Source organism: Chelonoidis abingdonii, chromosome 3, assembly GCF_003597395.2.
Source record: "Chelonoidis abingdonii isolate Lonesome George chromosome 3, CheloAbing_2.0, whole genome shotgun sequence".
NCBI classification, from domain to species: Eukaryota; Metazoa; Chordata; order Testudines; family Testudinidae; genus Chelonoidis; species Chelonoidis abingdonii.
Genome location: NC_133771.1, coordinates 191,909,022 through 191,927,295, shown reverse-complemented (window position 1 = coordinate 191,927,295; position 18,274 = coordinate 191,909,022). Strand labels below are relative to the sequence as shown.

At 44.3% G+C, this 18,274-nt stretch overlaps 1 protein-coding gene across 11 annotated transcripts in view; it reads right to left on the bottom strand.

Annotated features, from left to right (window-relative positions):
- FBXO11 (F-box protein 11) overlaps positions 1-18,274 on the bottom strand; it is a 183,798-nt gene that overhangs the window by 6,601 nt on the left and 158,923 nt on the right. For all 11 annotated transcript variants that reach the window (XM_032772050.2, XM_032772049.2, XM_032772046.2 and 8 more), the window contains 7 exons: positions 3,762-3,979; positions 3,317-3,402; positions 3,136-3,230; positions 1,951-2,073; positions 1,781-1,866; positions 1,273-1,349; positions 1,039-1,182 (listed from right to left, as the gene is read on the bottom strand). In XM_032772050.2, the coding sequence (XP_032627941.1) occupies positions 1,039-1,182; positions 1,273-1,349; positions 1,781-1,866; positions 1,951-2,073; positions 3,136-3,230; positions 3,317-3,402; positions 3,762-3,979 (829 nt within the window). The remainder of the gene's footprint in view (positions 1-1,038; positions 1,183-1,272; positions 1,350-1,780; positions 1,867-1,950; positions 2,074-3,135; positions 3,231-3,316; positions 3,403-3,761; positions 3,980-18,274) is intronic.

The window sequence follows — 18,274 nt, the reverse complement described above, 5'->3', positions numbered from 1 at the left end:
ATACACAGAGGTCTTCCAGGAGGTACATCAACTCATGTAGATTTTTGTGTAGCTTTACAACAAGCTACATAAAAAGCAGTAGCCAAGTCAGTACAAAACAAAATTTCATATGACTTGTTTATATGGCTCTATATACTAATACTCTGAAATGTAAGTACAATATTTATATTCCAATTTATTTATTTTATAATTATATGGTAAAAATAAGAAAGCAAGCAGTTTTTCAGTAATAGTGTGCTATGACACTTGTATTTTTTATGTCTGATTTTGTAAGCAAGTAGCTTTTTAAATGAGGTGAAACTTTGGGGTACGCAATACAAAGACTCCTGAAAGGGGTACAGTAGTCTGGAAAGGTTGAAAGCCACTGGCCTAGAGGCTACTTTATATTTAAGAAAACCAAATCTGTCAGACTTTGTCCTCTGCTCTTTCTTCTACAGCAGCATTTGGTAGTCTCAAAGGAGAGCATAATTTTTTGACTGGTATTTTGCCACTTCAGTGCAGCTCAACTTATAACTACATAACCTAAAATTAAAGTTTATAATCCACAATGAAAGACTACCCACCTAATTTCTTAATAAGATATTTTCCTTTTAATGGATAGTAGGGGAAGTCTGGCTCTTTCCAGATCTTTGGTATTGACAAAAACCATACATGTAAAAACAAAAACAAAGCCCCCACAAATCCAAGATCTGGGATCTTCAATTTGATGGTTACATCAGACTTTTTGTCCTTCAGTTAAATGGCAAAAAAGTTACAAATGCAGATCACAGGTAATAAGGAAGAAGTCTAGCCTTATAGAAGCAGTCTGGAATAGGCTTTCTGGATGAGGTGAATTACTCCTTTGGCTATTACAGTTTAGTATTACAGATTTAACTGATGACACTAAAAAGCGTTAGTATGTTTTAAATAAATATTTTACTACTTCATAAAGAAAAATAATCAAATTTCTAAAGAGCAATTTAAAAGAACAATATTTTAATCTGAAATTAGGTTATAATCCAATATCTTTAGTGTATTCTAATGAGGAAAGAATGCTACCTCTGCCACCATTAAATATACAGATGCCCCCATCTCTTCCATCATGGATTTTATTTCTTCTTAGCGTAGGATTACTGTCTGTCTTAATCCATACTCCAGCCATTGCATTATCAAAAATTTCATTGTCTTCTATAAATCCAAGCCCTATAAAAAAAAATATTCAACATAACTGTCTTTCTAATAACCATATTGCAAAGTATCTTAATGTCTGAAAAAATGAAAGAATAGACCTACCAGAATTATAAACAAGAATACCACCATTCTGACCTCCCCAGATTTTGTTGCGCCTAATTTTGGGGTTGCTTCCAGTTCTACAGATAACCACAAGCAAATGAATTATTAAAAAAGGTTTCCTAAAACTGAATATTTAAAATACATCTGAAGATGAGGGGAAAATAGTACATCAATCACATCAGCATTCTGTAGGTTTACACATCAGACTCCATGTACAAATATAAAAGACATTGCTTGCAAGTCTTTAGAAATCATTGATTGCTTACTTGGAAACAAATAGATTTAAGACTTCACACTATTATGAACAGAGAAAGAAACTGGAGATAAAAGTTAGTATCTAGGTTCTCCTGACAAGAATTCCTCCCCTTGAACTGAAACTAAGAACACTAGATTAAAAAGGACACCCCAGGGTAAATTTTAGGAACCGAATGATGAGGAGGAGTAAACAGAAAAATAAGGCTAATACAATAAAATCTCTTTTTAGATGTAAAATGAAAACACGTGTTACCTTATTTGAACCCCTGAGTACATGTGATTATAGATGTCATTGTCCTCCAAAACTCCATGTCCATTGTCATAAAAATAAACACCAACCTGACATTAAAAATAAAATAAATTAAATTAGAAGTAAGGAAGAAGTTTGAAAACAGTATTTCTATCGTGCAAAACAAAACCCACCTGTTTCCCACTATGTATTCTATTTCTCCTCAGTACTGGAGTACTTCCTGTTGTCACCCAGACTCCAGCCAAAGTATTACTGTAAACTTCATTTTCTTCAATAACTCCTTGTCCTTTTTCATGCTAAATACAAGCAAGATAAGTCAAAGGTTAAATAAAGTTGTCCCTTGCAAATATTGGCTTTATGGCTTTTTTCTTTTTGTAGGGAAGAAAAAAAAATCGCTTTGTCGAGGTGTGATGGCCATCTTATGGTAGAAGTCTCCCGAGTTCTCAAGTTATTACCATTTTAAAAATTGATTTGTACTATTTGTGAGACTTTATATTTCTGAACATTTTAAGTGTAAAAACAGATTAAGAATTTCTCGTTTTACATCTGATTTACTACTGGAGATTTCAAGGGTTTGTACTGAAGTTTAGAAATCTCTGCTGGGCTTTGCTAGTGGAGCTCTGCACTCAACTGTGCGTGCTAGGTAACCAGGTTCTAATCTTACATCCTGCATTGTCTAGTAAAAATAAAATAAGTTATATAAGTTGTCATGTTTCTTACTTAAAGCATATAACAATCTTTACTGGTGCATTTGTGTTTAAAATTAAAGCAACATTAGACTCTGAGGGTCAGATAATAAGGCAAATAATTATACAATTCTAGTCTGAGAGCTTCAGTTCATGTTATATAACCCTTGGTTTCACATGCTAGAGACTTAGATTCTAGTCTTGACTTCTAACCTCTCTGCGTACTTTTAGTTACACCTGCCAGCTTGTGGGTGGGGAGATCTGAATTTTGTCAGTCTAGTGATAACTGTGAAATGCTCCAGGTTCCTAGATTTTAAGTATACATGATGTCAAATTATTACCAAAAACTGATGTAAGGTGAAAACTTTTTTTTTTTTTTACACACATTTGATGATATTTTGCTACCTGCACTGTAGGGCAATATCTTGAATTTAAAAGAAATATTCTAGCTATATTTGTCAAAATTAAAACAAGATTATTTGTAATTAGGTGAATCTATCTGTAGAAGGTAAGAAACTACTTCAGAGTATAACAAAACAGAAAAAGAAACTTTAAATGTTTACTTAAACTTTAAAGTGTGTATACAAGGCATTACACTTCCGTAACACTCACAGAAAATACTACCTAGCAGAATCTGCATGCCTAGACTCTCTATGTGTAGTTAGTACTCACCACATAAATTCCACCATGTTGGCCATCATGAATCTTGTTGTGTCGAACAATGGGACAACTATTTGTTCGAATCTGAATTCCTGCTAATGCATTACCTGTTGAAAGGGGTCATACTTTAGGAAAATTTGGCACACAAAATATAAAAAGTCCAAGATGCAATAGGGTAAAAGTATAAATTTACCATAAATGTCATTTCCTTCAATAAGGCCTCTCCCATCACCAAAGATGTAAACTCCACCTTGATTCCCATTAAAAATTGCATTGCCCCTAAGGAACAAAACCACACATTACAAAACTATGAAAGTAAGTTACCCTGTACCATATAATCTAAACATATACAGAAAATGTACAAATATATGTAAAACTCATCAGGTTTTGAAATCTAGAATAGTGTCAGGATTCCAGAATTTTAGGAAACTATATACTTCTAAAAATGTACTGTATGCATGCAAATTAAAAATATAATTCCATTGCACCCTGACACATCCATGTCATTTTTATATATATAGGAATGTTAATGTTATTAAAAAACTGAAGTGATATGGCATACATTTTCCCTTTCACTCTAAAACATTCCTACAAACAAGCACCCACTAAATACCCAACCACTAAAGAAACAAACCAACCTTATTGTTGGGTCACTGTTTGAGGTAATCCAAACACCTGCAAAATTGTTTGCATAGATTTTATTCTCTATGAATTGTCCTCTTCCTTTTTCATGAACATAGATTCCTCCAGTCTGACCGTGATGGATTTCACACCGAACTACTGTAGGGTTGGCATAAGCTTTGACCTCAAAGCCAGCTATCCTGTTTCTATGTATGTTGCAGCTTTCAAAATAACCCTACAAAAACAACACACACAGTTTTCTGTAAGAAAATCTTAAAAATATGAGAAAAGATTGTAGTTTTAAAATGCTCTCCCTAAAACTTGGGAATCTAAAAAGGAAAAAAAAAAGATAGCCATGTCTACAAAAAGTACCATTATTGCTATAGATCTAGGTAATTACATAGCCATCATCACTGTAGCATAAGCATCTTCCAAGTAAGTAAAATGAAACAAATACAGAAAACCTGATTAACTAAGTGAGAAAAGATTTCTTTGTATTTCTATCTATGAAGGAATTTGTGTGTTTACTTTCAGTATTCTAGTGCTGCTTATCTGGAATTGTCTTACACTAATACTGCTGAGAGTCGAGTTTAAAAAACACTTACCAAAATTGCTATTTTAAGAAATTGCTCTATTGAATCTGTATTTTGTTAGTTTATCAAATTGAACAACATAAAAAATAACTTAAGACTTTACTTGTGTTTCCCAAATACACTGCAATCAAAACCAAAATAAGAACTAGTTTAGGTGCTGATTCTGAAAAGTGATTAATTTTATTAGACTTCACTGTGACTGCTCAAAATAAAGTTACTGCTTATAAGTCTTTTCAAAATTGCACCTGAAAGACCTACTCCAGGAAAGCACCAAAGGGAGTTAATTAAAGGGAACTGGGTGCTTAACCAAAAAAAAATCAATCTAAAAAAGCAAATTATTCCACATGGAAAATTGGGTGAGGGGAGAGGAAAAGAGGAGCATTCAAGCAGCATTCTGTTTCCAAAACAAAAGTTTGTTTATATGTCTTCTTATCAGGCCTTTTTCTTGGTCCTTATTTATTATTAGTGATCTGTGAAGAAACAGGATCTGCTCCTACTGCTGATTCCCTAAAGTCATATTCTTATTTATGGTTTCAATCATTTCCAGAGCAAATAACTGTGATGTTAAACTGACACATTATTACTTCATGTGAGAAAAATTCAACAAACATCTTTTAAAGAAAAGGTTTTTTTTTTGTGAAAACATCCCCAGTAGTAATAAAAAATTTAACACACCTTAAGTGTTTTTCAAATGATTCCCCATGAGATGCCTGCACATCTTAAAATGAAAGTTGAGTACTAATGAGAAACAATTTAAGAGTAGGCTACTCAAGTTAGTGAGAAAAATCCTTAGAATCTAGCTATATGCATGGCTGCAATTATAAAAACAAACCAACCAACTCACTAAAATGGCATAAGCCAAGGGGAAGAATATTTGTACTATTTGCCCTACTGTCACTCTCCAATTACTAGTATTTTCTTACTTCATTTTAGTGGAGAAAAGAGTATTTGAATTACTCATTTACTTCATTTCCTTTTTAGACTGGCTTTCAGAATTCCCCCCCACAGTTCATAAACTGCTTTGATCAATGTTTTCAATATAAACTGAAAAAAAACCCATGCTTTAATCTTCTTTCACAATTTCGGGTAATCAAGGTAAAGTTTGACGACCTAAATGACACACTTCCCAAGAAAATAGCCAACATTTCCAAGAGTGACTAATGACTTGGGATGTCCAACTTCAGACACCCTAAAAAGGGCTGCCTTTCAATGGCAGGTACTGACTGAAACACAGTTGCTTTATGGAGTGTGACGTTTTGGGGCTCACCCAAGCCAATAAGGTAGGAGTTCTCAACCTTTTCCTTTCTGAGGCCCCCCTCAACATGCAATAAAAACTTCAGGGTTCAGCAGGGGAATGGGTGAGTGGGTGGGTATGGACACAGGGCTCCAGGCTGAGGTGGGGGGCTTTGGGCATAGGCATAGTTTGACTTCTATTTTGGGGGGGCAGGGACCAGTAGGGGTTGGGCCAGCTCTGCACAGCATGGTCCAGGAAGGCAGCACCACCTCCACCCCCTGAATTCACCTCAGCAGGCCACCCAGCCTGTCTGGATTGTGTGTGGTGGGGGTTCAGCTCAAAAAGTTTGAAAACTGCTCAAGATACAAGGAGGGGACAGCTAGAGGCTGTGTGCAGGCAGGAGGGTAGCTCAGGAAGCAGGGAGGGGACAGGTAGGGGCTGTGTGCCACGAAGGCTCCTCTGTGGTCACTGCTCCCCAAGGGCAGTGCCAACCACAGAGCGGGGTCTCCCTGCCTGGGCAGCTCTTACCGACTGTGTGAGCTAAGGAGCAGCCGCAATCTCGGGCACCAGCTGCAGGTAGGGGAATGCCATGGCTGCCTGCTCCATGACACCAACCAGAGCAGCAGCTGTCCACACTGTCTGACTCTGGCTTCCTGCCTCCAACCTGACCAGGAGGTGTCGCCTCAGGGGCTGGGAGGGGAAGGGGGTGGATCTGCCCCCAGGACTGCCCCATTCTGGCACTGCAACTAGTGCTTCGGGTTTCAGCCCTGCGGCGAGGGGCACAAGAACAATAGTTACAGAAAGGTAGGTAACCGTTTTTTCTTCTTCGAGTACTTGCATGAGTCCATTCCAATTTGGACGACTAGCAAGCAGTAGACTTGGTGGTGGGCTCAGAGTTCAAGGACAAGCCAACTGTAGTTCTGCTTGGCCAAAGTGGGGGTTGTCTCTGGCCTCCTGTGTGATAGCCGAGTGCGTTGAGAACCAGGTCACTGCTCTATGTATCTCCTGCATCGGGACCTGTGCTAGGAAGGCTGCTGAAGAGGCTGGAGACCTCATGGAGCAGACAGTCAAATTCAACAGAGGCGGAACGCCCAGGAGATAGTAGCATGTTTGCATGCAAGACATGTTCCAAGATGAGATCTTTTGGGCAGAGTTGGGAAGCCCTTTAATTCTGTCAGCTATTGCTATGAAGAGCTGTGGTGACCTACAGAAAGGTTTGGTCTGTGCAATATAAAATGCCATAGCACGTCTGATGTCCAAGTAATGCAGGCATTGTTCTTCCCTACTTGCATGAGGTTCAGGGAAAAAGATTAGCAGAAAAATTGGTTAGTTGTAGTGAAATTGGAACACAACCTTCGGGAGGAATTTCGGGTGCGGCAAAAGCTGTACCTTGTCCTTAAAGAAGACTATATAGGGGAGCTCTGCCATGAGGGCTCGAATCTTCGATACTCTCCTGGCCAATGCAATTGACACCAGAAAGGTTGTCTTCTACGAAAGATGTAGCAGAGAACATGTCGCCAGTGGCTTGAAGGGTGGCCCCATGAGTTTCTAGAGGACAAGTTTCAAGTCACATGAAGGAAGAGATTCCCTCATCTGAGGGAATGTCCCCTTCAGACCTTTGAGGAAGCGAAGTACCATTTCATGAGACAATACTGACCTACTGTTGACTGTCAGGTGGAATAATGAAATGGCCACCAGGTGGACCTTTATAGAGGAAAGGGCCAGGCCCTGCTGTTTCAAAGATAAGAGGTAATCCAAGATGAGATGGAGCGAAGACTGCATTGGCAGGACTCCATGTTCGGATGACCAGAGGGAGGACCGCTTTCACTTTGCACGATAAGCTGTCCTCGTGGAAGGCTTCCTGCTGCCCAGGAGAATTTTGTGGACTTGCTCCAAACAAGCCTGTTCGTTGAGGTTTAGCCACACAGATTCTAGCCCATCAGGTGTAGAGTGCTGAGGTTCAGGTGGAGCAGCCGACCATGGTCTTGAGAGATCAGGTCTGGGTACAGAAGGAGCTCAATTGAGGTCTTGAAAGAGAGATGAACGAGTTAGGTGTACAAGTGTTGCCTGGGCCAAGCTGGAGCTATTAGTATGACCCAAGCCCGGTTCTGCTTAATCTTTGTCAGCACCTTGTGGATCAGCAGGATGGGTGGAAAGGCACAGAAAAGGTAATGAGATCACTTCATCAGAAAGGCATCCATCATGGAGCCTGGGCTTGACCCCTCAGGGAGCAGAACTGCTGGCTTTTCCTGTTGGAACATGTAGCGAACAGATCTATGTGGGATAAACACCACTTGTGGAAAATGCTCATTGTAACATCTGGGTGTAGGGACCACTCATGATCAGTGGAGAAGGACCTGCTGAGGCGGTCTGCAAACTGGTTCTGCACCCCTGGCAGGTATGAAGCCTCGATCTTGATTGAGTGCTGTGGCAAATTGCCAGCACTACTATGATGGGTCCTGCGCTTTCTCTTCTTGTGGGAGTGTTCAGGGTGTCATTTCTTGCCCCTGATCTGGGGTATTAACTGTCTCACTAGTACCCCACAGAAGCAGGGGTGGAGAGGGAGGGACCTGGGCCTGCTCACTACTCTGGGTCCCAACCCAGGGGCCCTAGGGATAGCAGCAAACTACTTGAACTAGTGATTCCTTCCCCTGGGCTACTTCCCTTTCCGGCCCTTCAGCTTGTGGGGCGTCCTGTCCTCTCTCTGCTTGGGCAAGGTTTCTCCCAACCCTACGTGTCTGTGGAGTCCCTCTGCTCTGTACAAGCTAGGTTTCCGTTTACCGAGGGTCTTGGTCTTCTGGCCCACCACAGCACTTTTCCAAACTCTCCTCTGCTTCCCTCCAAACTGCTCTCTGCTCCAACACCACAACTACTCTGTGCTTCAACTCCTCCAAACTGCTCTCTGCTCCAACACCAAACCACTCTGCTTCAACTCCTCCAACTGTCTGATTCAAGCAGGGGAGTTTTATCAGGTGACTGGCTTCAGGTGCTCTAATTGGCTTAATGGGCTTCTGGTGCTCTAATTAAACTGTAGCAGCCTCTCTTCCCTCTACAGGGAATAAGGCTCTCATCATCCTGAGGCTTACGTATCTCCCATCTATCATTCTCTTGCTGCCCTCTGGCCATGCTATATCACAGTGCGCAATGCAAAACTCCCACAGACGGACTGCCTCCTGACATGGGGGAGGAAGAACGGGATCTGCCCTGTCTGTTGATGTAATACATGGCTGACGTATTGCCCAGGAGAATCGAGACTGTCATGTTCCCAATGTGGGGCAAAAACGCCTGGCATGCTAATCGGACGGCCCTGAGTTCTCTGACATTAATGTAGAGCGATAGCTCCTCTGCAGACCAGCAACCCTGGGTCCTGAATGTCTCCAGGGGGGCTTCCCAGTCCTGTGCTGAGGTGTCAGAGACCCCAGGTATGCTGATGGCTGCCGTTTGTGAAGAGAATCCCCTTGCAAAGTACTCAGCAATCCAACCACCATGACAGGGAGCCGAGGATATGAGCAAGCACTGTGATACCCTATCCAGGTGGTGCCTGGAGGGGGAATACACTGTGGTGAGCCAGGCTTGGAGAGGTTTGAATCTCAGCCTCGTATGATGAACCACATACATGAACGAAGCCATGTGGCTAAGAAGGCTCAGAGTCTGATCATTGTGATTGGGTGAGCCTGTATGCAGTGTACTAACTCCGATATTGCCTGAAAGTGATCTTCCAGAAGAAAAGCATTTGCCAGATGGGAGTTAAGGACCGCCTCAATGAATTCTTTTCTCTGAATCAGTATTAGGGTCAACTTTTGTACATTGATTAGAAGGACCAATGCCTGGAAAGTTGATTGGATGACGGCAATGTCCAACTCCCAGGCAACCAGAGGAGCCAGTGAATGGGAACAGCTCACTGAGGAGTTTTGCGAAGGAGATCACCAGGTGAAGGAGGAGCGATTATGTGACCCTGGGGGTAAGTTTGTTGCCTGTACTGTGTGTGTGTGTGGTGCGCTTGCTGCTTGACTTAAAAATACCATATGGTCTGTTTGGGGGACTGCATGCTGACAGTGTGTGTGCTGAGCCTAGCGGCCTGCTAGGCAAGGCTGAGAGCTTCTTAATGAGGCATTGCTCCTAAGCCCTTTAGCACCCATCAACTTTTAACCAGGGGGCAGGGCAGGAACACCAGTTAAGTCCAAAGCAAACTGCAAAGAGCTACAGAAGGATCGCTCAAAACTAGGTGACTGGGCAACAAAATAGCAGATGAAATTCAGTGTTGATAAATGCAGAGTAATGCACATTGGAAAATGTAATCCCATCTATATATATAAAATGATGGGGTCTAAATTAGCCATTCCCACTCAAGAAAGAGATCTTGGAGTCACTGCCGATAGTTCTCTGAAAACATCCATTCAATGTGCAGCGGCAGACAAAAAAGCAAACAAAATGTTGGAAATCACTGAGACAGGAATAGATAAGAAGACAGAAAATATCATATTGCCTCTATATAAATCCATGGTAAGCCCACATCTTGAACACTGCATGCAGATGTGGTAGTTACACATCAAAAAAGATATATTGGACTTGGAAAAGGTTCAGAAAAGGACAACAAAAATTGTTAGGGGTATGGAACAACTTTTGTATGAGGAGAGATTAATATGACTGACTTTTCAGCTTGGAAAAGAGATGACTAAGGGAGAGATGACTGAGATCTATATAATTATGACTGGTGCGGAGTAAGTAAGGAAGTGTTATTTACTCCTCATAATACAAGAACTAGGGATCACCAAATGAAATTAATAGGCAGCAGATTTAAAACAAACAAAAGGAAGTATTTCTTCACACAACTCACAGTTACCCTCTTTGCCAGAGGATGTTGTGAAGGCCAAGACTATAACAGGGTGAAAATAAAGAACTAGATAAATGCATTGAGGATAGGTTCATTAAAGGCTATTAGCCAGGATGGGCAGGGATAGTGTCCCTAGCCTCTGTTTGCTGGAATCTGGGAATGAGCACCAGGGAATGGATCACTTGATGATTACCTGTTCTGTTCATTCTCCTCTGGGGCACCTGGCACTGGCCACTGTCGGAAGACAGGATATTGGGTTAGATGGACCTTTGGTCTAACCCAATACGGCCATTCTTATGTTCTTATAACTCCACTTGAACTTGAGACCTGCCCTTGACGAAGCCAGTCACTGAGGTATGGGAATACATGGACTCCTCTTCTCTTGAGAAAAGCTGCTACCACTGCAATGCATTTGGTGAAGATCCTCTAGGAATCCACCAGATGGCTCCTTGACAACGTCAGCTTGCAGACCTAGGTTAGAGACCACTTGCTTCAATAAGTGCTGGTGGGCTCTTAGGTCATCTTGTGGAGAAGACCCCTTGAGCATCAGCTCATTCTCTAGTGAAGACGAGGAGGAGACTTGTGCTGCCATAGCATCCAATATAACCTCCTCCTGAGGAGCTCAGGTCCTGGTGGCTGGTACTGGTCTCAATGCTGGCTTTGGTACTGGGGTGTAGCTGAGAGTCAGTGCTGGGCCTGTGCTGGGACCAGCTCCAGCAATGAGTTGTAGAGTCTCTCAGTGCGCCACCAGTGCTGCTGTAGTCCCCGAACGCATAGGGAAGGAGCGCCTCATACTAGTGGCTTGACCTAGGGGAAACCCCCATAGGTTCCAAAAGGGCCACTGTAAGGGTGTCAGTCCCCACGGGCCAGGTTTTCTAGGGCATCATTGCTCCTGGTGCTCCCGAAGTCAAAGATGGATGCAGGGATTGACACGTAGCCCCCAGATGGTGTCAGTGTCTTGAAAAGTCAGATTGGGAATTTGACCTTGAAGATAAGGAGCCAGCGAATACCACTAAGGGAAAAAATTCCTGACAGCTGTGCTCACGGCACACACACACCTAAATCGGAATGGACATGTGCAAGCACTCGAAGAACTGGTCTCTTGCAAAATGGCTGCCATATCTCATTGTTCTCAGCCGGACTGAAGCAACAAGATGCCCTGAGTGAGCAAAAAGGGCCACTGTCTTTATTCCTCTATTCTCCACAGAGCTCCACTCTGCTTAACATAACACGGAGCCACCGTCTCTCCTAAGAGTAGCTTGGCCTCACTTCTATTCGAAACAATGGGTGCAGAGCAGCGGAAGCTGACTTTTTTTCAGGTGAGGAAAGGAGACAGGAAGCAGACCTGAAGGTGCTGCCTACTCATTTTCAGGAGACGCCCAAGAGCTATGGTGGGGCAGAATTTACTTAGGGAAGAGGAAGACCCCCAAATTGTTTACTTCACTGACTAATTCTATTTGGGAGATCAGACTAAAAGAGAGAGAAGTAATTTCTTTCAGGGTGTGGTATCCAGCCTTTCCACCTATTCTGGGCACCAGCCATCACTAAACAAAGTTATTTTCTTATAATACAAGTTGAGAGCTAAATAATACACTACTAGGAGGCCCATGCTTTGAAAACAGATGTTTATTCAATGTAAAGGAAATTCACAAGTAATATTCTGACTGCTCCTTTCAACAGCACCAAGAATTTCTGGTATGTCATAAATTCAGCTTTGTCCTTTGAAGCCAGTTTTAATGTGGTTGATTGTTCTTCTCTTTATCCATTTAAGAAATTGTGAAGCAAAGCTTGATGCAAGAAAGGGGATACATCTTTTAGAAACTTCAAGGACTGCTTACTGAAAAATCAATCAAATCAATAAATCAATCTCCACTTGCTGGTTTCATTACAGAGTTTTGTGGCATTTGCTGATGGTTCAGAAAGTTGCTGCAAGATTTACAAGTACTATGTTTTCAGCATTCAGCACTCCACATTTTACAGTTTTATTTGTTCCATGTTAAGCAACATATTGACTAAACATTTCTCTTCTGTTTAACGACTATACCTTCCCCATCAAAGCACCACCTAACATCTTTCTTAAGAACAGCAAAAATACTGCTCTTAACTACCAAACTGAAGTGTCAGTTACTGGGTTTTTACTTCCTCTAGAGTGCCTTTCAAAGAAAAATGAAACGACTAAGACTTTTGAAAAGTTCAGTTTTTATTCAATATGGTTTTAGGTACTAAGTTATCTTGGATGCTTTCATGCAGGGTTTTTACAGAAATGTAAGATTGTACACTCTCTGAAAAAATAATCAATTTTTGTTATTCCTTTGAAAGGTTGCTAGCCTGAAAAAGGAGTATGCAACAACCAAGTATACGAATATAGGAAGGGATTCATCCAAGCAGGTCAATCCGCATACTCTGTTGTGGCAGAAGAAAAAGCCTAGGAAAGCGCCATAGCTATCTGATGGAGAATCCCCACAGCACAGGCACTGCAAAAGGATGCCATACTGGCCTTATGCTGAAATCCTCACATGCCCCAACTGTAGGGAACATGCTAGAGGAGACAGGCCAGCTGGGAGGGATTTGCTGGGGCTGGGCTACTGCGCACAGTACTATGAAGATTCTCTTATTGATGCTGCTGCTGGACTCCAACATCCCTCAACAGCCCATCACCAAACACAAATCGTGGCTTGAAGCTACTTTAATCCCACCACCTCCTTGGCTGTGCCTGAATATAATGTCCAAGAAGTCCAACACACAACAGTACCTATAATCTGTATAACATGTGACCTAATCTCAGCAGCTAATCACTAACTAATTACCAGTGAATCTTTACAATATGCAGCCCCTGCTAGCTGCCAAAGCTGGAATATGGTCATTCATGTAAGCCTGTAAGAACATTTATTTTGCTAAATGGGCATCCCTAACCATGTCGCTATGCCTAAAAAAGCTATTCCTCCCTCCCCGTTCTCTGTGGAGTTAGATATCCCAAAGTGCACATGTACACATGATCATGGAACCATTACTTTGTATGCCCGAATCTCTGATGATTCTATCCTTGATGAGTTAGCTCTCCTGTACTTGCTTTTTTATTTTTTGGGGGGGCGGGGAGGGAAGAAGGGCGCGTTAGGTACAGAACATCATCGTCCTGATACTTGAACACTGTGAGCTACAGAAAAACTGCATTTACTAGTTCTCTAGTATAGAAAATCATACCCAACATGCAAAGTCCAAGGAAGAAATCAAGACACAGTACATTACCTGAAGATGAAAAAAGAAAAAATGATTACCTACCTTTTTGTAACTGTTCTTCAAAATGTGTTGCTCATGTCCATTCCATTTTAGGTGTGCGCGCGCCCACGTGACAGTTGTCAGAGATTTCTGCCTTAGTGATATTCATAGGGCTAGCTGTGGCACCCTTTGGAGTGGCGCTCCCATGCGGCGGTGTATCAGGCACCGCCGGCCCTGTGCCCTCTCAGTTCCTTCTTGCCAGCAACTTCGCCAGAGGGAGAGGAGGGCAGGAAACGGAATGGACCTGAGCAACATACCTCAAAGAACAACATTTACAAAAAAGTAATCATTTTTTCTTCTTCGAGTGCTTGCTCATGTCACTTCCATTTCAGGTGACTCACAAGCATTGTCCATAGAGGTGGGCTTGGAGTTCACAGCCTATGTTCCAGTACTGCCCTATCAAAGCCAGCTTCGTCCGAGGCCTGCTAGGTCAGTGCATAGTGGGATGTAAAGGTGCGTACAGATGACTAGGCGGCTGCTCTACAGATGTCCTGGATAGACACATGGGCCAGAAAGGCTGCCGAAGAGGGCTACGCCCTAGCAGAGTGGGTGGTGAAAATCGCCAGAGGTGGCACCTTTGCTTGGTCATAGCAGAAGCAAATACAGGCAGTGATCCAAGAAGAAATTATTTGAGTTGATACAGAGCGACCTTTCATCGTCGGCCACAGTGATGAATAATTGCATTGAATTATGGAATGGCTTGGTCCTGTTAATGCAGAAGGCTAGGGCCCTCCTGACATCCAGGACATGTAGCCTGCGCTCCTCCTCTGATTTATGCGACTTCAGAAAGAAGACCAGTAAGTAAATGTCCTGGCTCAAATGGAACTGAGAGATGACCTTAAGAAGAAAAGCCAGGTATGGCCTTAGCTGGACCTTCTCCTTGTAGAAGACCATGTACGACAGCTCTGAGGTGGATACCCAGCAGGCAGACGTCACCAAGACCAGGAACATGACCATCCAGGAGAGGAGAAGGGAGAGAGCAGGAAGGCAAAGGCTCGAAGGGAGGACCTGTGAGCTGCAATAGAGCCAGATTCAAGTTCCACAGAGGGACAGGGTCCATAATATGTGGGTAAAGGCTTCAGGCCCTTAAAGAAGGGGGTAGAGCAAAGAAACTGTGTGGACCACCCAGCGGTCTAAGGTGACACAGGACAAGGCCGACCAGAAAGGGCAGAGGAGGTTGAGGAAAGGGAGGGATGTATCCAGTACTGTGGCTGGGGCACCACCCTCAAGTGCACCCTCAAAATGGCTGCTTCTGGCCTCCCTGACCTCAGTCGTGTGGGAGGAGGACAGACAGCATCTCTTACGCACTTTACCTTTGTCCTTTCTCCTGTAGGAGCCAGATTTGGGAGCCCCCAGAACTTAGACTGTGTCAGAGGACGAAGAGGTGGAGGTCAGAACAGCTTCCTGGACTGCTGAGGAGTGTGTAAGCCCTGGGAGTGGAGGATGGCTCGGTAGTCCTTGAGCCCATGGAGCCTAGAGTCAGTCAGCTCAGAAAAGAGCCCCAAACTCTCAAATGGGGGTCCTGGATCATGGCCTGCATCTCCAGGGACAGCCCAGAAGCCTGCAACCAGGAGCTGCATCTCATGGCCACTGCCAACGTGATCACACTGGTAGCCGAGTCCGTCGCATCTCAGGCCATCTGGAAGACTCCCCAGGCCTTCGCTCACCAACGCGGCAAATCCTTGGGCATGATCCTGCAGGCGGGCCTCAGTGAACTTATAAAGTGAGTCTCACAGGTTAGAGTTATAACGTCCCAACAAGGCCTGGTGGTTAAGGACCCTAAACTGTAAGCTAGTCGTTGAATAAACTTTCCTGCCAAAAAAGTCGTCTTTTGGCCTTTTTATTCTTTGGCGTTCCACTGGAGTGGCCCTGTCTGTCCCTTTCATTCACCATAGCCATGTTATCCATCAGAACCTGAACCACCCTGTTTTTTGTGTGTGTGTGTGTGTGTGTGTGTGTGTGTGTGATGAATGTATAGATACTCGAAGCCCTTTGCAGGCACATAGCATTTCTTTTCTGCTGAATTCGACGTCAGCAGAATAGAGGAGGAGATTTGCCACACCGATTTGGCTATTTTGAGCACCTCTGGGTGGACGGCCAATGCAATCTTTGCCAGTATCGTGGTCGAGATGACATTGAAGAGGTCGTCTGCCTCCTCAGCGACCTCCTCAATAAACAGGCCAAGGTTTTCAGTCACTCATTTAGTGAGGGCCTGGTGCTCCTTAAAATTGTCTGGGGAACTGCTGGTATGGGAGGGTCCAGCCACTGCCTTGTCCAGGGATGATGAGGATGATTGTATCACCTGAGGGATGGTGTCCTCCCTTCCCTTGTCAAAGGAGGGGTCCCTCGGTGCTGGGGTACGATGCACGGGCTCAGACTCTGCCTTGTTCCAATTGCGGTACTGCTGGTACCTCAGCCGGTTTGTCTGACGCGGCCAGGGAGAGCAGGGAGTACTGGACAGGCATCACCGGCACTATCCACGGGTTCCAATATGGTCACGAGTGGGGAGGAGGGGGGGAGCCAAAGGCCCTGCTGCGTTGGCACCATATCTGGTATCACCTCGGTCTCCCGCATTGGTGGGGAATTGCCCCTTCTCGGTGATGGGCTGAAATCGTGGTCCAACCCTGAACACTGTCCCTTCGGTGACCACAGCGGGGCCGTTGGGGCCTGGGTTTGCCTACTGACCCTGGTAACTGATCAGTGGGGGGACAGGGAGTAGTACTGCCTGCTGGAGGAACGGTACTGGGTGACCATGAACGACACCGAGATCCTGAATGAGCCCTCTGGGACGGAGACTGACGACAAAGAGACCTTCTGGGAGAGGGTCATTTGTGTCTACGTGACCTATGGCCAGACGGTCATCAGTACCAAGGCGTGGCACCACAAGTCCAGAGTCCTTGCCTAGTAGGAGGGGAACTCAATGGAGATCTAGGCTTTCTGGCCGGCGAGCTAGGCTGCTATGCTGGGTCCTGAGGTCGCAGCGATGGGGACTTGCATCTGCAGTCCGGCGACCTGGGGTGTTCTGCCAGTCTATACTGCAGCACCCTGGTGGCTTTCCCCTTTGATGGCATGAGGAGAGCCTTATTGGTCACCTGGCGTGGCACCTGTGGAATCGGTCGGCTGTGCTCCGTAGCCACTGAGACTGCTTCGGACACTGAAGTCCCCATCACTGGCTGGGAACCCCTGCCGGTGCCTGGGGTCAGGGGCGGGTGGGTCCCTGGCCAGGCTGGGGGGTCCGAACTCTGCAGTACTCCTGTGAAGCCCCATAGCGGGCGCATGGCCTAACACAGGTCCTTTGCCCAAGGCCCCTCTGTCCTTCGGTACTGAGGGGCTTCTTTTCTTTTGCCTCTTCTTTGGCAGCGTGCTGCGTGCTGAGGCCAAAGTGCTGGGTGTGGGTGCTGTGATGGAGGGTTCTGACACCAGATGAAGAGCGGCCTCCATCAATAACACCCTCCTTCTGAGTCCACGGGCCAAAGTTTTTACAGATGCAGCACCTGTCTTTCCTGTGGCTTTCTCCCACACACTTAAGACAGCTGTCATGCAGATTGGTAATCGGCAGAGCCTGCTGCATGATGCATACAGCTTGAAGCTGGGGGAGAGGGACATGCCCCGCTCAGGGCAAACTCCCAACTGGGACTCCCCTGACTAACACTATTAACTATGAAACTATGTACAACAACAACTAAATAAGTCAATGGATAAACCACTGCTGCTCTTGCAAAACAAGACAAGGTGCTCCAACTAACTGTCATGGGCGGTAAGAAGGAATGAGAGGCCGTAGGGCAGGTGGTGCCTGATATACTGTCACATGGGAGTGCCACTCCAGAGGGCACTACAGCTGGCCCTATGGATATTGCTAAGGCAGAAAGCTCTAACAACTGCACATGAGCATGTACACACCTAAAATAAAATCAACATGAGCAAGCACTCGAAAAACATCTATACCTATCTGAACTGGGCAAAACACAATCAGGTGTATCAGCATCCGTCTTGCAGAGTTTGTCTGATCCAGTGGACTACTATGCACTTGCTAGAGAAAAATAAAGTCCAAGAAGTGTTAATACAATATGGTGAAAAATCTGAAACAAGGTCTTTGGTAAGCAAGCCATCAGTATTACGTGGCTTGCAAACACCCAGGTCATCGACCTCATTAAACCTTCAAAAAAGATGCTCCAGGCATGGGCAGTGTGGTCTCAGTCTTCTTTGGTCCCAAGGCTATGATAAAATCATGAACTGAAAAGACTGCCTCTTGTAAACATTTAAAATAGGTTTCAAGGACTAAGGATCAGAGTTCTTCAGAGTGAATCAAGGAAACTCCATGTGTGCACCATCTTTTTATTTTATTTTATTTTTTTATTTTCAGCAGGACCTTTGATAGGAGGGGAAAAGAAGGAAAGGCATAAAAAGAGGTTCCTGTCTGGGCGGGGGCGGGACACTGCCACGGTAGCCCAGGAAGGTTGGGGAGGAGGGAAGCAATGGGTGGGGTTGTTGCAGGGGCAACCCCCATGAATGGCATGCAGCTCATCATTTCTGCAGGATCTGACATGGAGCAGCTGTGCTTTCTGATACACTGGTTCTCTAGTACACTTGCCC